At 43.2% G+C, this 20,215-nt stretch overlaps 2 protein-coding genes across 2 annotated transcripts; one reads left to right on the forward strand and one right to left on the reverse strand.

The window, feature by feature from the left end:
• The first annotated feature begins 408 nt into the window (after positions 1-408).
• LOC125448483 (EEF1A lysine methyltransferase 3-like) lies at positions 409-6,075 on the forward strand. The gene is made up of 3 exons (XM_048523812.1): positions 409-564; positions 3,263-3,374; positions 5,681-6,075. The coding sequence occupies exons 1-3, from the start codon at positions 409-411 to the stop codon at positions 6,073-6,075; spliced, it is 663 nt and encodes a 220-aa protein (XP_048379769.1).
• A 6,875-nt stretch (positions 6,076-12,950) lies between these two features.
• LOC125448484 (probable G-protein coupled receptor 139) lies at positions 12,951-14,820 on the reverse strand. The gene is made up of 2 exons (XM_048523813.1): positions 14,711-14,820; positions 12,951-13,867 (listed from the first exon to the last, which is right to left on the reverse strand). The coding sequence occupies exons 1-2, from the start codon at positions 14,775-14,777 to the stop codon at positions 12,951-12,953; spliced, it is 984 nt and encodes a 327-aa protein (XP_048379770.1). The 5' UTR covers positions 14,778-14,820.
• Positions 14,821-20,215: the final 5,395 nt, after the last annotated feature.

The following is a 20,215-nucleotide window of genomic DNA, read 5'->3' on the forward strand; positions in this document are numbered from 1 at the left end:
AGATAATGCTATCGAGCTACTCCGTCACGAACCATCTCATGTATGAGATCTCTAAGAAATGAAAATTTATGTCTCTTGATGGAATGCGGGCATCTTCAAAAATGACTGCTGTCACAGAGCAAGGGAATCCTTGCTAGTTTTTAATGCCCTCAGTCCAGAATAGTTGTAATCTGACATTGTTACCTTAACAATGAGGTGCTGTCAGAAAAGCCCATTTATTTCTCAAATATCAAGCTCCTGTCTTGTCTTCTTTCTCTCTTCTAAATGACAGTGCAGAACTGAATCATCCACGCTGGACATTCTTCCGAAACGGAGAGAGGTTTACCTTAGTTGCCCTGGACCGAAACCCACTGGATATTAAAGAACTAAGCCAGGATCAGAGCAGCCAGCGGAAAACCCAGATTGGTAATGGCTGCCCAGCTGGAACAGAATCAGCACCTGAGCTCCTACTACAATTTGGATCCAAGCAGACTAACTAGTCGTTATGAGTATTGTGGCTATGAATTGAACATCACTCGAGACTTTAGCAAAAACCTTGGCATACCAGCAGTCATTTGGGAACCTGTAAGTCCACTGTTTGGTTAAAAAAATAAATGTAGAGCTTTTAAATGCAGTGAAGTGAGACATCCACCCGGCATGTTGTGGAGAAACTATAGTTAGTTCCAATTGCGGTATTTTGTCCATTAATTGAACAACTGACGAAAATAAAAAACTAATTTTTTAAGCATTGTTGCCAGAAAGAACACATAATATTGTTGCTCTCAAATGTAAAAATAATTCTCCGTCAAACACTTTGGGCAAAGGAAAATAAAAGGTGGAATTAGTTAATATTGGAGTGATTTGGGAATCCGAGATCACATGGCATAATGCAAAATTTGCACCCGACTTTTGTTTTATGTTCATTCTCCTCTCCGGCACGAGCAGCATTTATTGCCTTAATTATCCATGACCGTGGTGTTGAACTGGTTGGCCAGTGATCCTTCCAATCTTGCCACATATTTCCCTTAAAATTAACCACGTTATTTCCCGAAGCGTTATTTCCATCAAACAGTCCTGTGAAATTTAGTTGATGGGATGAACAGAACAGGGGAACATAAAACTGAGAAGACAGAATAGGTCACAGACCCTTGCAGCGGTTCGAGAAGGCAGCTCACCACCTGATCTTCTCAGGGGTAACAAAAAGGGCAATAAACATAGATCCAACCAATGATATCTACGTCCCAAGTGAGAATAAGTAATGACATAAAAACTTAATTCATCAGCCATTGAAATCTTCGGTGATCTGGTTATGCCTGGCTCCATTTGGCATCCACATTCCACATCTGATGACGCTGTCTATCCTAGATATATCTCAAAGACAACCTTCAGTCAATTTAACGAGCCAGCTTCCACCACGAATTGAGCGAGGGTGTAATTCGCCTCTTAGCGATATTAAAATGATCAACTTTCATCCTTCTTTATATCCTACATATTTGATCTCTTACACTAGAGAAGAAGACAGATCCTCTCCGAATCCAACCAATCCTGGCAGCGATCTGATTACATCTAATAGGCTCACGGCACCAAAGTTCCGTCAAGCATTCGTCCTGTGTAGTCGTTTGGTACAATAAAGCATGTGTATTGCTGAAACAGATACGTTTTGTCAATTGGTCAGGAATTGCTAAATAATCTGCGTGTGTGAACAATTACGCTGATCACAAATTTCAGTTCATCTGTCCGGCTCTTGGTGTAGTGCACTTTTAACATGTGCTACTTAATTTTTTTGCGTCAGAAACACCATGAATAGACTACATCTGTTCCAGCTCAGGAATGTAAGTGACGATCATTTCCGGGTTCATTTCTGCAGTAAAGCTCTGACTAATCGAAATCGACCTGTTTTAAAAATAGAAAGAAAGCTCGCGCATTGTCCGTGGCATCTACTCTACTAAACAGATTCCACTTGGAAACCATTGACACTCTGATACCTTGAACTATAAATGTCGTAAAGCTTTATTTTGCTATTTTTGTGACTTATCGTGATGACCAGTAGCTGAAAATCTTTGACAAAATGCATCTTTAATGGAAATTCTGCCATTCTGGTTCTGCCGGGGTTTTTTTTTCGTTTCTCATTTCCTGATGTTTTGTATATTTTGTGTATTCCAGTGTCTCCAATTTATTGTTCGGTATAAATTTATTCATAACTACCTTGCACTCCAGCTACACTTATGAATCCAAACAACTCTACTTTTGGATAATTTCATTTAGAATATGTTGGAGCCTTAACGAAGCTCTTTCCTGCTTGAAACCTTATGGTTATTCATTGCTTCCTTCACAAAACAACTTCGCTTCCAGTCTTGATTGGATTATATTTAGTGCACTAGGAACAAACTACCTTCGAATGCAGCACATTGGTTTCACCACTCCTCTTCCTGTTTTTTGTCATTTTTCCTAACCACGCGGCATCTTGTACGCATACTTCAATGTGCTGATGTTGGAACGGCTGAAGCAGGATATATTGTGTTCATAAACCTCAGAACTGAAAGGTGAAGCCGCCATCCTAAGATTGGACCATAAGGCAGTCTCACGTACAGACTGGTGGTGGTTCAACCTGAAGGTTACCTTGGTAGCTGTGAAAATTTGAGAAGTAGGGTCCTTTGCGGTAAATCAGCCAATGCCAAAATTGAAACGGTGCTTCTCATGCATTGCCAACCACTACCCGAGATGAGCGACTACTTAAATGTCAGGCTGCGATAACCCAAGAAGTCTGTTCTTTCGTTAGCAATCGATTTTTGGTGGTGACAACTGCGGGGCATATGGCAATCTCACAAATATACCTTTTGAACCTGCACATTGCACCTTAAACCAACAGTCCAGCCAATTGAGCTGACAAATCGTCTCATAGTATTTTACAATGATCTTACTTCCTCTGTAACCTCATGTGTAACCTGGCGCATGCTTCACTGAATTAGCTCCCTCTCACCTTCCGCGGGCCATTACCTCCATGCTTTGACTCCAGTTTGCATTATATGTGAGGTATAAAGCAAGTTTATTATCTCATATTTCGAATATAATGTCCATTTAAAGCTGTATATAAGACAATATAATAATATACTATAAAAGAATAATAAACATATCCCATCTGGGAATACATGTTGTATGCATGTGGTTTATATTTCTATTTCCCAGGTTTGACGCTGATATCTAACGTGGTCCTCGACGTCAGAAATTTGGGATCGAGTTAAACCTTCGCCAGTTTTCACTTTGGTTCAATGTATTGTTTCAGGGCCGTGTTCTCTGTCGATTCTTTGAGAAAGAGCAGATTAGCTTTACTGGAAAGAAGGTGATTGAATTGGGGTCGGGCACTGGTATCGTGGGAATCCTGGCCATCCTGCTCGGTAAGTGAAACTACCCACGCATTTGCAATTGTGCTCTGTGCAGAAGAATACTGCAGAAATGCGTTAGCACCTTATTGGCAAAGTACCATTGTGACTTTTCGCTGGAAGGAATAAACTCCCAATTCAGCGCACAGGTATTCAATTCTTTGTTCTGTAATTACCTGCTCAGACGACAGTGACACTTTGCAAGTCTTTGTCTGAAAAGTACTTGCCATTTATTTTAAATGCGATTTTTGATATACCGCGAATCAAAGGTCAAGGGGTAAGTTGAAACACGGAATTCAAAGCAGAAGCAGATCAGCCATGGCATTAGTCCGTAGCGGGTCAAATTTGTGCAGTTGGATAGCCTGCTGTTTCATTTTGAATCCATAAGTTCCAGTATCCCAAAATTAAACTGGGTGAATGCTGGAAAACCAAAACAAAATAGAATTTATTGGAGAAACTCAGCAGGTCTGGCTGCATCTGTGGAGAGAAAGCAGAGTTAACATTTCCAGCCCAGTGATCCACCAAAGGATCTTTCGGATCTGCTAAGGTTCACTAACAAATTTGTGCACTTATCCCTTATCGTTCTCCAACTAGAATTTCAGTTTCATCAGTGTAAATAGGTCCAGTTTCAAAAGCAGCAATTCCAAAGTATAGATTTTTTTCAGGGAATGTCTGTATAGTCCCTCAGATCAGTGGCGACGTACTGAGATTCAAGCAGAGATAACAGTCAAGGGCATTTGTAGTGCATTGACGGTGCCCCTAGCCCTGAGCTAAGTAGCCCTGGTTCATGTTTCACCTGCTCTGACGTCTCTGAGCAAGGTGATTCAAAAAATGCTCACAATGCTTCACGGGAAGGGTTTTTGTTTGCAGTTCATTTCCTAAGTCTATAAGCCATGTTTTTGATTTGTGTTGTTTTCATTACTTTCCAGAATGCTGGCATCATTGACTCAGCCCTCGTTCCTAATCCCTATCTGACTTTGAGGCGGTTAATGCTGAGCTGTCTACATGCGCCATAATCTATCATGTGTAGATACATCCTTAGTTCGGTTTAGACGGGAGCCATTAGCTTTTGGACAGCCACAGCGGACAAACCAGTACAACGTTTTTTTTTCTGATGCAGGGTCTAGGCCCGAAACGTCAGCTTTTGTGCTCCTAAGATGCTGTTTGGCCTGCTGTGTTCATCCAGCCCCACACTTTGTTATCTACAACATAATTCTAAACCAGGGCGGTATTTGACTTGAAGTGGAACCTGCATGTGGTGGTGTCCTCTTGTATCTGCTACCATGGCCTTTCATGTGGTAGAGGTCATGTTTTTGGAGCTTTGATTAATGGCTACAGTGCATTTTCTACGTGGAGCTCGCTGCAAGCACTGTGCGTTGAGAGTGAAATTTGGAGGTAGATGAGCGACCAGTAAGTGGGCTGCATTGTCCTGGGTAGTGTCTGGTTTCTTGAGTGTTGTTCGAGGTGGCCAACTGATGAGCATTCTACCTAATGATACTGAGTGTTAATTGTTGCATGGCTCACGTAGCAATTGCCATGTAATTTATTTTGAAGAACAAACAAATACAATGCTGAAGAAACTCAACAGACCTGGCAGCGTCGATAGCGAGAGAAAAACAGTGTCAACGTTTTGCGCCTGACATGATTCTACTTTAGGGCTATTCTGAAGAATACCAAACTCGAAATGTTAACTCTGTATCCACAGATCTGCCATATCTGCGGTGTTTCTTTCATATTCTATGTGTTTGCTTCAGCTTTCAGCATCCACGGAAGTTTATTTTACTGATTTTGAGGATCTGCCTTTTGGTTCAAGACCAAATTCCTCGCATTAAGAATGCACCAAGGGAAAAATGCAGGAAGGGCTGAAAGTTGGATGAGGGAGATCAGTATGGAAGCGTATGTTGCAAGTGGAATGTCTAGAATAACGGAGACGAAATTTTCAGTAAAACTGCGACAGAAGGGACGTCGACGGTGTGAACAGAGGTTAAAGAAAGATTCTCAATCAAAATCTAAACTACTTAAACAGCAGGGTTCAAAGATGAACTCACTCCGTTGAATGTTGGTTGGACAGACGCGCTGTGACCGAATAGTTAGTTGTGAAATGATGAATTGAGTAACATGACCACGGTTAGCATCGAGAAGGTGCTAATATTTTTCTGTAGTATGACTATTACAAAATGTCACTTTAATCACGTATCCATCAACGGTTTGCTGTTTGCTGCTGCTCCTTCCCGACAGAATCACACGCAAACACACACGCACACAAAACTGGTATTTTGTTGTCTCCTTGAGTCAACTAATGTTGTTATCTTCTGACGCAGGTGGGGATGTCACGTTGACCGACGAACCGATCGTTCTGAGTCAGATCCAATACAACGTCTCCAACAATATTCCAGCTGCCAGCCTACACCGTTCAGAAGTCGCTGCACTTTCCTGGGGTAAAGACAATGATCAGTTCCCCTCAGATTATGACTACATCCTGGGTTCGGACATTGTCTACAAATACCATGAGTTCCACTTACTGATAAATACCCTGCTGCACCTCAGCAACCCAAACACCATCATTTACTTCTCCACCAAAATGCGTCAGGAGATGGGAGCTATTACATTTCACGAAAACCTCATCCCACAGCATTTTAATTCCGAAATCGTTCACAGAGTCTCGGAGAAAGATATCAATGTGTACAAAATGACCAAAAAATGCTCTGTCGTATAATGGGTATAGAGTCGGGTGGTTATGGGGTGTGGTAGCACTCTCTAGTGAGATGACTGCAGAGGGGGGGTGACAGTTTCGTAATTATTTCCAACGTGCACCGTAGCTTCATCCGCGCTCCAAATTGCAGTCTAATGATAATGGGAACTGCAGATGCTGGAGAATCCAAGATAATAAAGTGTGAAGCTGGATGAACACAGCAGGCCAAGCAGCATCTCAGGAGCACAATAGCTTTTGTGCTCCTGAGATGCTGCTTGGCCTGCTGTGTTCATCCAGCTTCACACTTTATTATCTTGCAGTCTAATGACATTGCTGTAAAATGAACCTGCCAATAATTAGCGCGTTTTGATGACAGTAATGCACCAGGACTCGCAGTTCACTTCTGCCCGCCTGAGGTTTCTTTTTTTCTCTCCAACCGGCTCTTACTGATTCTCGGATCACATCAGCCTGTTTTCCTTTTTTACTGTCGGCAGGCAGCTGCTTGAATTGAATCATACTGAAGATTGCATTTGTTTTGTGATGTGCGACAGACATTAATAGTTCTCAAACTAATTTCCCAAGATTACCATGATCGCAGACGCCAGCAAATGAAAATAGGAATAAAGCGTTAAAGAACCACGGAGACATACAAATTGACCACAAAGAAGACAATTCTATGTGTCTGTGCCAGTTAGGGTCTAGGCGATCTTCTTGACTTTTTTTTTGGGGGGGGGGTTTGGTCTGGTCCAAAACATTTGGTATCACTTGCACACATAAGACACATCTTTACTCCGCAAAAGCTTTCATACTTTTGCCTCTCCCACCCTCACAGACGGTGCATTGCAGATTTCCACCACTCTGTGTGTGAAATAGTTTAATTTGCATCTCCTTCATACTTACTGCCGCTTACCCTAAAACTATGTTGTCTGGTTATTGATCCCTTCATCATGGAGCAAACTTTCTTCCTGTCTACCCTATCCATGCCCGTCATAATTTCATGCATATTGTTATCTTTAACGCACCCTCGCTAAAGTTCACAATAGATGTGACAGACATGATATCAACTCTTTCAATATGTAAAATGTTGTTATTGGATATGCTAGCTCTCCACGAACTGACCTTAAATGCTCCAGTTCATTCTACTTTGGCCTGAAACAGTCGGTGCTGTTAGTGATTTCATGTTTATTCAGCGTAATGATCTAAAGCAACAGAACTCCCGGCTTCCACGAAGATTACCTCCACATCGCTGATTTGGCTCTGATATTAACGAAAAGGATAATTCATTTTCTACTCAGGATGCCAAATGGTACACAAAAAAACACAAAGGGCACAGTTTCACAGCAGATTCTTCTGTACACAATCATGAGGGAATTGATTTGCAGGGCCAAGCAGTTTGTCTAAAATATTGAGCAGTAAATCTCACAACCGGGGATGCTTGAAAAAATGGAGATAGTCTGTGCAAGCTTAGAACGTAGCATATGACCGTGGGTGGTCAGCTTTCTTAGAAACATTAGAATAGCTGACTGTGCAGTGTTATATCACTGGGGGACATCAACCTCATTATTGCGTAACTTAAAAAAAGGCATGATGGACACGAGAACATCACGAGTAAAACTACGAGAGAAAGTTTTTACCAGATAAACTCGCAACCTAGCATGCGCTGTCAAGGCAATTGATGGCCACGTTTCTAGTAAACCTCAGCTTCATTTTCAAGACCTGACTCAAATCTGACTCTAAACAAAGGTTGAATTTAAGTAACGTTAATAAACGTAGAATTGGGAAATTACTCTTAGTAATGGAAAGAATGGATCATTGATTTCCACAAAATCAAAACTGGCTAATATTATTCTTAAGGAACAAAAAAGTGTTTTCGCTCTGCAATTCGCACACACAATGACGTCACCGACTCTAAACTGCTCTCCTAAGTAGCCAAAAACTTAACCTTAAGAGTAATTAGGGATGGTTGACAGATACCAGCCATAGCAGAAACAATCACATTGCTTCAAAAACTTTTTAAAAATGCGTTTAGAATTGAGCCTAACAACGTGTGGAGCTGGATGAACACAGCAGGCCAAGCAGCATCTTAGGACCACAAAAGCTGACATATCGGGCCTAGGCCCTTCCCGAAACGTCAGCCTTCCTGCTCAGCCTGCTGTGTTCATCCAGCCTCATACTTTGTTATCTCGGATTCTCCAGCATCTGCAGTTCCCATTATCTCTTTAGAATTGAGCAACTCGTTTTCCTTCGTTTTCCTAGAGTGAAAACAATAATCCTGATTTAATATTGAAAAAACTGTGTTCCACCGGAAGGGATGTGGGAAAAAAAACTTTTGCATAAACCTCTGTGACCCTACAAAAAAAAGTCGATAAAGAACCAATAGTCCATTTAGTTATGTTTTACTATTCTGTATTATCCAGAGTGTTGATCCAGAGGAAGAGATGATGTTCTGGTGGTGACCTGGGTTCGAATCCTACCACGTTAAATGGGGGGATTTGAATTCAATTCTTCATTAATAGTCTGGAGTTTATTGTCTAATGACGCCCATGATGCCATTGTCAATCGTGGAGAAAAAACAAAACGCTAATATAATACCATCCTTTAGTGGTCTGGCCTATATGTGACTCGAGGCCCGCAGAAATGTGGTTGATTCTTAACTGCGTTCTCAGCATTTAAGGATGAGATGACTCCCTCATCTGACGAATGAATAAAGGAAAAAAAATAAACTCCATCCATTTCCTATGGAGAGATGTCGAACGTCTGCTCTCCAGATCGCGGGCATTTTACCCAACAATCTCCATGAGAAATGCATTAACTGATAAATGTATTCCCTTCACTGCTGCATTGTCCGTGCTTACTTGACCAATAAGTGAAAGCAAATTCACAGCAATTACCTCGCTTGAACTACTTCCTGAAACTGCACGGGAAACTAATCTGTTTAAATGCTGTGAGGGATTAACAGTTAAATTTGTCGTTGTAAGAAACTTCCACTTTCATTTTGTTAAAATCATTAACTTTCTTGCTAATTCATGGCATGTCGAAAAAAAGATATGATAGATCGATTGTTTCTGTGATCTATCTACTCGATTCTGCCACTGATATCACCCGAGAATTATTTTCCTCCAGTAATGTTCTCCTAAATCAATATTGCTGTTCCATTTTTTATTAATTTATATTTATTTAATTCCTTGTCATTCATAACGCTTTGCATCCATGATGTCTTTTGCACCAAGCGCCTTTTTTCGTGATAATAAAATGTGAGGCTGGTTGAACACAGCAGGCCAAGCAGCATCTCAGGAGCACAAAAGCTGACGTTTCGGGCCTAGACCCTTCATCAGAGGGGGGGATGGGGGGAGGGAACTGGAATAAATAGGGAGAGAGGGGGAGGCGGACGGAAGATGGAGAGTAAAGAAGATAGGTGGAGAGGGTGTAGGTGGGGAGGGAGGGAGGGGATAGGTCAGTCCAGGGAAGACGGACAGGTCAAGGAGGTGGGATGAGGTTAGTAGGTAGCTGGGGGTGCGGCTTGGGGTGGGAGGAAGGGATGGGTGAGAGGAAGAACCGGTAAAGGAGGCAGAGACAGGTTGGACTGGTTTTGGGATGCAGTGGGTGGGGGGGAAGAGCTGGGCTGGTTGTGTGGTGCAGTGGGGGGAGGGGATGAACTGGGCTGGTACTTTACCATCCGACCCCACCACCCAAGACATTTTTCCATCCCCTCCCCTGTCTGCTTTCCGGAGAGACCACTCTCTCCGTGACTCCCTTGTTCGCTCCACACTGCCCTCCAACCCCACCACACCCGGCAACTTCCCCTGCAACCGCAGGAAATGCTACACTTGTCCCCACACCTCCTCCCTCACCCCCATCCCAGGCCCCAAGATGACATTCCACATTAAGCAGAGGTTCACCTGCACATCTGCCAATGTGGTATACTGCATCCACTGTACCCGGTGCGGCTTCCTCTACATTGGGGAAACCAAGCGAAGGCTTGGGGACCGCTTTGCAGAACACCTCCGCTCAGTTCGCAACAAACAACTGCACCTCCCAGTCGCAAACCATTTCCACTCCCCCTCCCATTCTCTTGATGACATGTCCATCATGGGCCTCCTGCACTGCCACAATGATGCCACCCGAAGGTTGCAGGAACAGCAACTCATAATCCGCCTGGGAACCCTGCAGCCATATGGTATCAATGTGGACTTCACCAGTTTCAAAATCTCCCCTTCCCCCACTGCATCCCTAAACCAGCCCAGTTCATCCCCTCCCCCCACTGCACCACACAACCAGCCCAGCTCTTCCCCCCCACCCACTGCATCCCAAAACCAGTCCAACCTGTCTCTGCCTCCCTAACCTGTTCTTCCTCTCACCCATCCCTTCCTCCCACCCCAAGCCGCACCCCCAGCTACCTACTAACCTCATCCCACCTCCTTGACCTGTCCGTCTTCCCTGGACTGACCTATCCCCTCCCTACCTCCCCACCTACACCCTCTCCACCTATCTTCTTTACTCTCCATCTTCGGTCCGCCTCCCCCTCTCTCCCTATTTATTCCAGTTCCCTCCCCCCATCCCCCCCTCTGATGAAGGGTCTAGGCCCGAAACGTCAGCTTTTGTGCTCCTGAGATGCTGCTTGGCCTGCTGTGTTCATCCAGCCTCACATTTTATTATCTTGGAATCTCCAGCATCTGCAGTTCCCATTATCTCTGCCTTTTTTCGTGAGCCCAGTTTCTCTCATCGCTGCAAAATCATATTTGCAGTTGATTAAAAATGACTATCAAGTTGCTCAGTCTCACCAGACCATAGACAGCTGTCACATTGGAGACAAACTACTGGTGGTGGTTTGACATGAAGGACAACACACCTTAGGTGAGGGGAGACGTTGAGAAGGAGAGCATTTCATGGTAATCTCATTTAATGTGGTAATTGAACCCGAGCTGTTGGCATTACTCTGCATTGCAGGCCAGCTGTCAGCTCAGTTGTCGGGACGACTGGCTTGCACTGTATGTGGTTATCTTTGCTTGCAGTTACCCAAACCTGTTTGTCATTCCTGACACCTCGATGTGCTTTCAAAATATGCAGATCTGAGATCTTACATAATCCCTTCTATTTGGTCCTTAGCAATTTTTCAACCATTCCCCAATCTAGTTCTATTGATTTCTACTAGTTCTCTTCTCTAATGTTATCTCCTGGTTTCCACACTTCTGGCAAGTTAATTTAAACTCTGCCCAATATCGTTAGCAATTGACTCCAAAAGGATTGTTGTTGCTGTCAGCTGTTCGCTTGTTTCACAGATCCCTTAGTATGATTTGGACGAGAATGATTTCCTCCTGGACGTCTCTCGATATCCCAGGAATCCCAGACTTTGGGTAGTGCAATGTGCTGCTGTGTAATATTCTGTTGCATGTCACATTGCAGTGTCCAGTATAGCAGAGATATAGATGAATTGAGATTCATGCTATGTTGTGTTATTGCACGCATTCTGGTGTGGTAAATCTCTGTGCCTCCGTGGGATTTCGAGTCACATATTACGTTGCAGTGAAGTCAGCTGTGGGTAGTATAGAGAAGGGCATTAAAGTATGTCAGAATGTGAATATTGAGAGTATTATGATGTGGTGAATTACAGTGCAGTTCAGGGTAGTGTAGCATTATGTGGTGTGTTGAAATATAAAGTATGATTAGATTAGATTTCCTACAGTGTGGAAACAGGCCCTGCGGCACAACAAGTCCACACCGCCCCTTGAAGTATCCGTCCCAGACCCATCCCCCTATAACCCACACACCCGTGAACACTACAGGCAATTTAGCATGGCCGATCCACCTAACCTGCACATCTTTGGAATGTGGGAAGAAACCCACACAGACACAGGAAGAATGTACAAACTCTGCACAGACAGTTGCCCAAGGTTGGAATCGAACCCAGGTCCCTGGTGCTGTGAGGCTGCAGTGCTAACCACTGAGTCACAATTCTGTCCCAAAGTATGGTAAATTATTCTGATGCAGTGCAGCATGGTAACCTATGGTACCTCATTATGAGTGGTGTTGAGTACTGCACTGTATTATGGTGCAAGTCATTTAGTTTGATGCGAAATGGTGCAAAGGTGCAGTACAGTGTATTCAGCAGTGCAATTTACAATGGTATAATATGACATAATTTGTGATTTGGAGCAGTGAGGAGCAGCGCCTCAATGTGTTCTCCTTGTAATTATCAGAATATGTAGGTCTCTGGAATGTTAATGTCTTCCAGATCATGTTGGGGAAAACCAGCATTCTAGTGTGCTATGAGTCATGGCTGCAGCTAGGAGAATAAAGAATTTAGCCAAGCAGCCCAGCTCATCCCCTCCCCTCCCACTGCATCCCAAAACCAGCCCAGCTTGTCTCCGCTTCCCTAACCTCTTTTTCCTCTCACCCATCCCTTCCTCCCACCTCAAGCCACACCTCCATTTCCTATCAACTAACCTCATCCCACCTCCTTGACCTGTCCGTCTTCCTTGGACTGGCCTATCCCCTCCCTACCTATACTCTCCTCTCCACCTATCTTCTTTTCTCTCCATCTTCGGTCCGCCTCCCGCGCTCTCCCTATTTATTCCAGAACCCTCTCCCCATCCCCCTCTCTGATGAAGAGTCTAGGCCCGAAACATCAGCTTTTGTGCTCCTGAGATGCTGTTTGGCCTGCTGTGTTCATCCAGCTTCACACTTTGTTATTTTAATATAGCCAATATGCTTGTCAACACCTATTTTGTGATGCGATCTGCATCCTTGCTGAAATCAACAGCAAAACAAAACACAATAGCTACCTTATTAATGCGTTCTTATGCAAAGAAAATTTCCATTCTCGGTAACTTTCAGAGAATATAATTCAATGGGTGGATATTGGATAAATGGACTGAAGGCACCAGGATCCATTTCTGAGCTCATTTCAGATGTATTTTATTATTTATTAGTTCAACAAGTAGGGTCAATGGGCGTTTCGTCACTTTCTTGAATTGTTCTCTGAACTTCGTCTGCGTCACTCCATAAATAAATGTATTTGTACAGCAACTTAAACTCCGCAATATATATCCAACTTGTTCAAAGATATATAAAGAGTCATTATCTTTAGGGCCATTGCTTTTAGTAATGATATAGTAGAAGAATTCCAGGACATATAAAAGCCATAAAAGCACAAAACTCCCTGATATGGCAAAGAGCAAAATTACAGATTTTCTTCGGCTCTCCATTTCTGGGTCATTCTGATTATGTCCCTTGCTTTTTCCTCTCAGGCCCTTACGAATTTGATTTGCCACCAGAATATGCCTGACTGTCAGAGCATTGAGCAACATGATGATTGCAAATGGAAGCAGTGGCGTTAATATCGTGTCAAACCAGTCAAATACCAACCAAGCAGCATTAGTGTAAAAACTTGACTTTATATCACAGAACCATGGTACATTGTTTATTATCTCCTTTGGTTTATATGTAAAATAATAGGGAATGTTCTTTAAACACAGTAGACTGCAGGTTGTAGCAATGACCACAGCTGCATTCTTATTAGTGCAATAATTTGTTTTCAGCTTCTGGCAACATATCGCAATAAAACGATCAAAAGAGAAAGTAACTGTTAACCACACAGAGTTATCTATTGATGCCCGACGCAGGACTTTAATAATGCTGCACACGAGTGTTACTTGAAGGAAAGAACCTGGGAAATAATAAGAACTAATCCTCTTCAATATGACCTCTGTGATAATGACTAGTTGATCAGCAGCTGCCATGGCCACCAGATAGCGACTGATACAAGCAGAAAGACCACACTTTCCTTGGGATAGGATTATAATCGCCAACAAATTAACTGAAAGAAGGATAAAATCCACCATAAATTAATCTTGTACACAAAATAAATTTCCATAACTGAACACAAACACGATAAAAGTGTGTATAATGCACAAGTAGTCTCAGGTAATTTTATCTATGCTATAGTTTATCTATGTTTGTGAATCAAAAATGGCCAAATCTAAGTCCAATTTCCAAGTTATTTTGGGCTGACTGAGCACATGATGATGCTATTAACTGTATGAGAACTTTACCTTATTTAAGCCACTGAACACATGAAAAAACTGCATAGTATTAAAGCATTCCAATTTCATTAACCTACATCCTGTACAATTTAATAATGATTAAATTCTCACTGTAGTGCTTGGACCGAACAATTGCATATGTCAAAGACAATGTTTGGAGTATTAAAGTCCACTAAGCTAATGTAACAGTATGTTCCTATCCAAAAATTTCTCCAAACAAATATGGGAATTATGCCCCAATTTCATAACAGTTTAGTGAAAGTCGTTGAACAAGTAAAATAGAAATAAACATAGGACCAGACTGACAAAGACAAGAAATAATCTGTCTGCATCCACACATTTCGGTTCACAGGTCTTCACTTTTTTTAAAAAGACCTTTAAACCAAAACATAGCATAATGTCTTAGCCTAATTAATGGTTCAAAACAGAATAATACTTACAGTAAAGTGGAGATTGCAAATATAGACTGATCCACACACAGTAATCATACTGAAGATGTAAATTTTTGCAACGAGCACAGCTGGAATATTAATAAACAATCCCTTTCCTGGGGGAAAAAAGACAGTTCACCATCTCAGGTGTGGAATTACTAAATACAATAGATAACCATCTCTTACCAGGAATACCAATGAGAGCAAGAACCAGGTAGTATACTTTTCTGATGCCGCGAAATATTTCAATCATTTTTTTTGAAGGAAGAATTGAGATTGTATTGTTCCACAGATAATCTTTCTGAATTAAATGCTGTGATTCCACATATCTGGAGGCATTAATTTATCCCCTCTGAAATCTCCACTGGGACATCCAGGTGCAACATCATTCAAATTATCTTTACATCTTTGACTAAACAGATAATGATAACTACTTGCAACTTAAGACAACAAAACGTAGAGCAGGATGAACGGAGCAGGCCAAGCAACATCAGAGGAGCAGGAAGGGTGACACTTCGGGCCTAGACCCTTCTTCAGAAAAACCTATGCAACCTCTGTGTGTTAAAATACTTGTAAATGACAATTCCAAAATTGAAGAGGCAATGTATAAACAACATTGATAGTATTTTCTGTGTAAAATTTAAATAAAAGGAGGTTGCTTTGTCTTAGCATGAGTTTATTTGCCTGCAAATACTAAAATAATTAAATATACATCTCGTGTATATTTAACGTTGTGCTCACTTGGGCTCTGTTATGGTTATTGAAAGCAACATAGCAAACACTATCAATTTTAATTAACTGCCACCTCCTCCCCAAATCAAAGTAAACTCTGAGCCAAAATTCAAACAAACAATTGCCGCCAACTCTTTGCATTCTAATACCCTTTTAAAACATTTCCAGAATTGTCACATAGTCCACTTGAACCTACATACTCAGTTCAAGCTGCACCACATTTTAAGGAAATTTTGTATTTCTTTCATGGACTGTGCGTGTTGCTGACCAGGGCAACATTAATTGCCAATCCCTTCTTGTTCCATTGAAGATGGTGGTGAGCAGCCTCCTTGAATCTCTGCTATCCTAGAAAAGCATGTCGATTGCTCCTGCTGTTAAAAAGGGAATTCCTGATTTTTTTAATCTTGGGACAGTGGTAAGTGTCATGGAGAATGACCAGGAGATGTAGAGAGTTCTTCAAGAAAGTGAACCTTTATTTGCAAACAAAGGCTGTGACAATCAGAAAGTGGTTTTCCGATTGCCCCCGATCCTCGGGGCTTGTCATCCATTGTACATTTTCAGTTATCATGCTCTTCCTCAGGTTGCCAGCATAACCAATTGTGTTAATTAGCATTATCTCTCCAAGCTATCCGTCTGCTGAATCATCTCTGCTACAATTACTTCTCAACTTAGTAGACTATGATTATTTTCTGCCACAATGGTCTCTTCTACTTCAAACTTAATCTATAAGATAGTGATTATTTATTACTACATCTGCCACAATGGTCCTTCGCCTCAGGTTGACCCCATTACATCATGCCTATACTCAAGCATCTCATTCTATTAAGGTACAGAATTTCATTGATTATTGTAACATTCCATAATTCAGTACATCATCCTACTGATCACTGTGAGATTTAACCCTTCATCTGCCCCTACATTTTTATTTTCCATCATCCCCCCCTTGGAGACCTTTTGCTCTCACTCAGAGGGAGAAACCAATAAGTGCAGACCTCCTGTGGGCCAATGAAAACCTTGCCAACCCCAACACGGGCCAAGTGAATTTTGAGGCCCAATACTTAAAAGGTTCTTCCACTGATTTTGGAGTGCCTGGGCCAAAAACCTGTCCCCCAAAAGCCAGAACAGGGGGAAAGACCCACGGACCCTCACAGTCTAAGGCCCACGCATCCCACTGAAGTGGCTTTGGCATCTTCTTTCAAACACACTTCCTGCACCATATCAGATGCCAGATCATAGTAGTAGAGTGATGCATGGCTGTTAGAGGAGGAGGCTGGTCCGGGGGTTGTTGGAAGAATGAAGACTTGCCGTGTAGTAATGTGCACGAAAAGAGACTTCACAAAAGGTAAGGCACAACAAAAACAAAAGCGACGATGACTAGTACAATACCTACAATAATTTCAACCTTGGCAAAACAAGCCCCCCCATGCCCCCAGTATTTTATTTAACCAGTCAAAAGCCTGATGACAAAACCCTGCATTGCCCTTTAATTCCTGCCTCAGACTTCTTAGCTCTGCCATTGGTTTAGTAAAGGAGCCCCCTGGGCTGGTGTTGTTAGGTATAAAGGTGCAGCAGTGCTCCCCCAAGGCTTCAAGGGCGTCATAAGTATAATTAATGAATTGTTGTTGGTTATAGTGGGTGTAATTAATCCATTCAGTATTTTGACTGACCCCTATGATTGGCATGAGGGCTTCAAAGCCTGTAGCAATTTCATTGTGGGCCTTGACCTCATTGGGGATGCCCCTTGGCTGGCCTATGCTGTCAAGTCACACCTTTGGATCAGGGACATACAGTCGCTTAGAGCAGCGCATAACTGATGGAGGTGGTGTGCCCAATTGAGTGTGTGGTGATATTACAACCTCATGAAGGAGCATCACACGGGTGCAACAGCCACTCCAATCCTCGGGCAGTATCGAGCGCAATCCCCCTCTCTTGCAGTACAACCAACAAGTATCTGCTAATGGGTTACGTTGGGAACTGAGGACAGCTCCAAACGCGGTGACAACCTCAAGCTCAATGGTGTTTCCACAAAGGCTTTCAAAGTGGTCTACTGGTTCAGAGCCATTACGTCTAAAACATTCAAAGCTCAAGTCTTCACGAATATCAAAGGCAGCCGTGGGGAACGTATAATTAGTCCTACTGGTGGACCACAGGGCTTTATGACCACCCCATCACTGGAGGTGCTGTTGTTCTATGGGGTCTCATTGATAAAATGCAGAGGCTTGGAGAAGGAGGCATCAGAAAGGACACTGGCGCTGCATGTAAGTTGATGAATCATTCGGGTTAATGGGTCGGGTGGCTTGTTGCACTCACCATTGAGCACAGGTTATGGAGTTATAGGGCATGGGGACAACATTAAATGATGGAGTTGCCTTGGTGCATAGGAAACAGTCCTGTCAGGCCATCATCTTAGCTGTATAGTTCACCCATCGATACCAGTGATTATTAGGGGCATGCATCCATGTCAGGGAAGCAGGCTCTACATTCCTGACATTCCTGTGTCTCCCAACCTGTCTAACACCAGTATCATTAGGCCAGGTCAGCCATGTTAATGGTTTCCAAGCCTGTATACGAGTATGCAGGTCTGGCACTAGGGAGGGAAGCTTCAAGGGCCATCCCTGTCCTTTCCCCGGCCTCAACACCAGGAGAAGGACCACCTGCCACAGACTCATCTACAGCCTCATCGCTGCTCAAATTATCAGCATCTTCAGGGACCTCACCACCCCTTGCTCATGATCCCACTGGGGGGTACTAGTTTCCTGCACAGTTTCCTGCGCGTCCTGTTCGTGTTCAGCCCCTTCAGTCTCAGCCCCACTTACCTCCGCTTCAGAGTCAGTGTGTATCTGCGGTACAGCTTTAGTGCAGTGATTACGGTGGTGCCACACATGTCGTCCCTTCACTCGGACGGCAGTAGGTGGTTCCTTAGTTACCATGAAAGGTCCTTCCCTCTTGGCTCATTCCACCACCTCCAGAAGACTCATACGTACACCCGGTCCCTGGGCTTGATAGGTCCTTCTTTGTTACCAGGTGCCAGTTCTTTTTGTTTCTCCTGCGTGTGGATAGGCTCATGTATCATGGTTAGCTGCTGCATATGCTGTTTAAGTTCTAGGGTTAGTTGCTCCAGACCGGGCTCTTCATATGGGCCCCTCCACTTGGGCACCGGCATGGGCCTGGCTGTAAGCATCTCGTGCGGTGTTAAATTTGTCATGCAGTTAGTCTGCATGCGGTAACTCATTTGTGCTAGTGGCAGCGCATCGACCCAATTAAGCTTAGTACTTGCGCAGATTTTATTTATCTTAGCTTTTAGAGTCCCATTAATTCTCTCTACCATGCCCCATGACTGAGGATGGTACACACATCCAAACCTCTGTTTGATCCTTAAAGCCTGTAGAACCAACTTAACTACTTTTTGTACAAAGGCAGACCCATTGTCTGAACTGATTTGAGACTGTATGCCAACCCTTGGGATAGCTTCATTCATCAGAAATTTTGCTGCTGCTCCTGCTCCCATGTCTTTGGATGGAGCTGCTTCCACCCATCTGCTGAACTTGTCAATCACCACTAACATGTATTTTTTCCCTCTCACCTTCTTTATCATATCAACGTAGTCAATCACTGAGAGCTTAAAAGGTCCTTCAGATACTGGTGCCCTATAGGGGTAGTTATCCCCTTTATGATGTTATACTGGGCACACACCTCACATTGTGATAGCATATAGTCCACTGAAGCCTGCAAGTGGGGTGACCAGAACCCGTCCCATTTTATTTTCCTTATTATTTCTCCTCTTGCACAGTGATCGAGTCCATGCGCTTCTGAAATAAGAATTGTCAACAAAGGGGTGGGTGCCACCCATAGACCATCCTCTGTACTCCACAGATCCATTTGATTCTGCCTGGCTCCCCTTTGCTTCCATAGTGTTTGCTCTGCTAGGATGGCTGAACTTTGAATTTCAGTGATGTCCTCTATTGTTGGCTCTGGGTCTATCTGCACCTGGGGTGCAATGACAGCTGAAGAACACCCCAAAGCTACCCTAGCTGCCTCATCTGCTGCCTGATTACCATTTATCACCATATCACTGCCTTTTCTGTGTGCTTGGCATTTGAAGACAGCCAGTGCCTTTGGCTTCATCATAGCATTAGTCAATTCTATAATTTGTTCACAATGTGGTGTGGGTTCCCCATTTCTTTTCATGAAACTTCTCTGCTTCCACACTGCCCCAAATAGGTGAAATACTCCATGAGCATAGGCCAAATCCATGTAGATGTCAGCCTTCTAACCTTCCATTAGCTCACAAGCCGCCATTAATGCCTTCGTCTCAGCCAATTGGGCTGAACAGGGTTGTGGGCAGGTCTCCAGCTTAATTGTCTTGAACTGGGGTTGGTCACACATCACAACTGAAAATCCTGCATGATTCCCATCATAGTCCCTATAAGATGAACCATCCACAAACAAAATCTCTTTGTCTTGAGCAGGCAATGGCTCAGATTGTAAATCAGCCCTCAATTTAGCAAATGTGGTTACCTCCCTAACACAGTCGTGGGGTTCTCCTTCATACTTTAGTGGGACGTAGTCTGCTATATTCTTTGTAGTGCATCTCTGTATTGTTATGTCTGGGAATGTTAACAACATTCGATATGCTACAATCCCAGCAGGTGTCAGTACAAATTGTCCTCTCTCTACCAATTCCACTACCTTATGGTGTGTGTGCAGTACAACAGGATAACCCATTGTTACAGAAGATGCCTCCTCGTATGCATAATATGCAGCTGCTAATCCTTGGTAACACTTCATCCAGTTGAGTGCTATAGTAAACAATAGGCTGTTTGGATTTCCCTACCCCTGCCTCCTGCATAAGCACTGCAGTGGCATACCCTTCCTGCCTGTTTGACACTTAGAGATGGAAAGGTCTGTCATAATCAGGCAGGGCCAATGCTGGAGCTGACTGTAAGGCCTGTTTAAGGG

This window comes from Stegostoma tigrinum, chromosome 41 (genome assembly GCF_030684315.1).
Source record: "Stegostoma tigrinum isolate sSteTig4 chromosome 41, sSteTig4.hap1, whole genome shotgun sequence".
NCBI classification, from domain to species: Eukaryota; Metazoa; Chordata; class Chondrichthyes; order Orectolobiformes; family Stegostomatidae; genus Stegostoma; species Stegostoma tigrinum.

What these genes read in the sequence shown, in the direction of transcription:
- LOC125448483 (XM_048523812.1), top strand. Translation starts at nt 409, where the DNA reads ATGGCTGCCCAGCTGGAACAGAATCAGCACCTGAGCTCCTACTACAAT. An exon ending in CAGCAGTCATTTGGGAACCT is followed by an intron (nt 565 to 3,262) that starts GTAAGTCCACTG and finishes GTATTGTTTCAG; the next exon opens with GGCCGTGTTCTCTGTCGATT. An exon ending in AATCCTGGCCATCCTGCTCG is followed by an intron (nt 3,375 to 5,680) that starts GTAAGTGAAACT and finishes CTTCTGACGCAG; the next exon opens with GTGGGGATGTCACGTTGACC.
- LOC125448484 (XM_048523813.1), bottom strand. Translation starts at nt 14,777, where the DNA reads ATGATTGAAATATTTCGCGGCATCAGAAAAGTATACTACCTGGTTCTT. An exon ending in TGCTCTCATTGGTATTCCTG is followed by an intron (nt 13,868 to 14,710) that starts GTAAGAGATGGT and finishes TCCTTCTTTCAG; the next exon opens with TTAATTTGTTGGCGATTATA.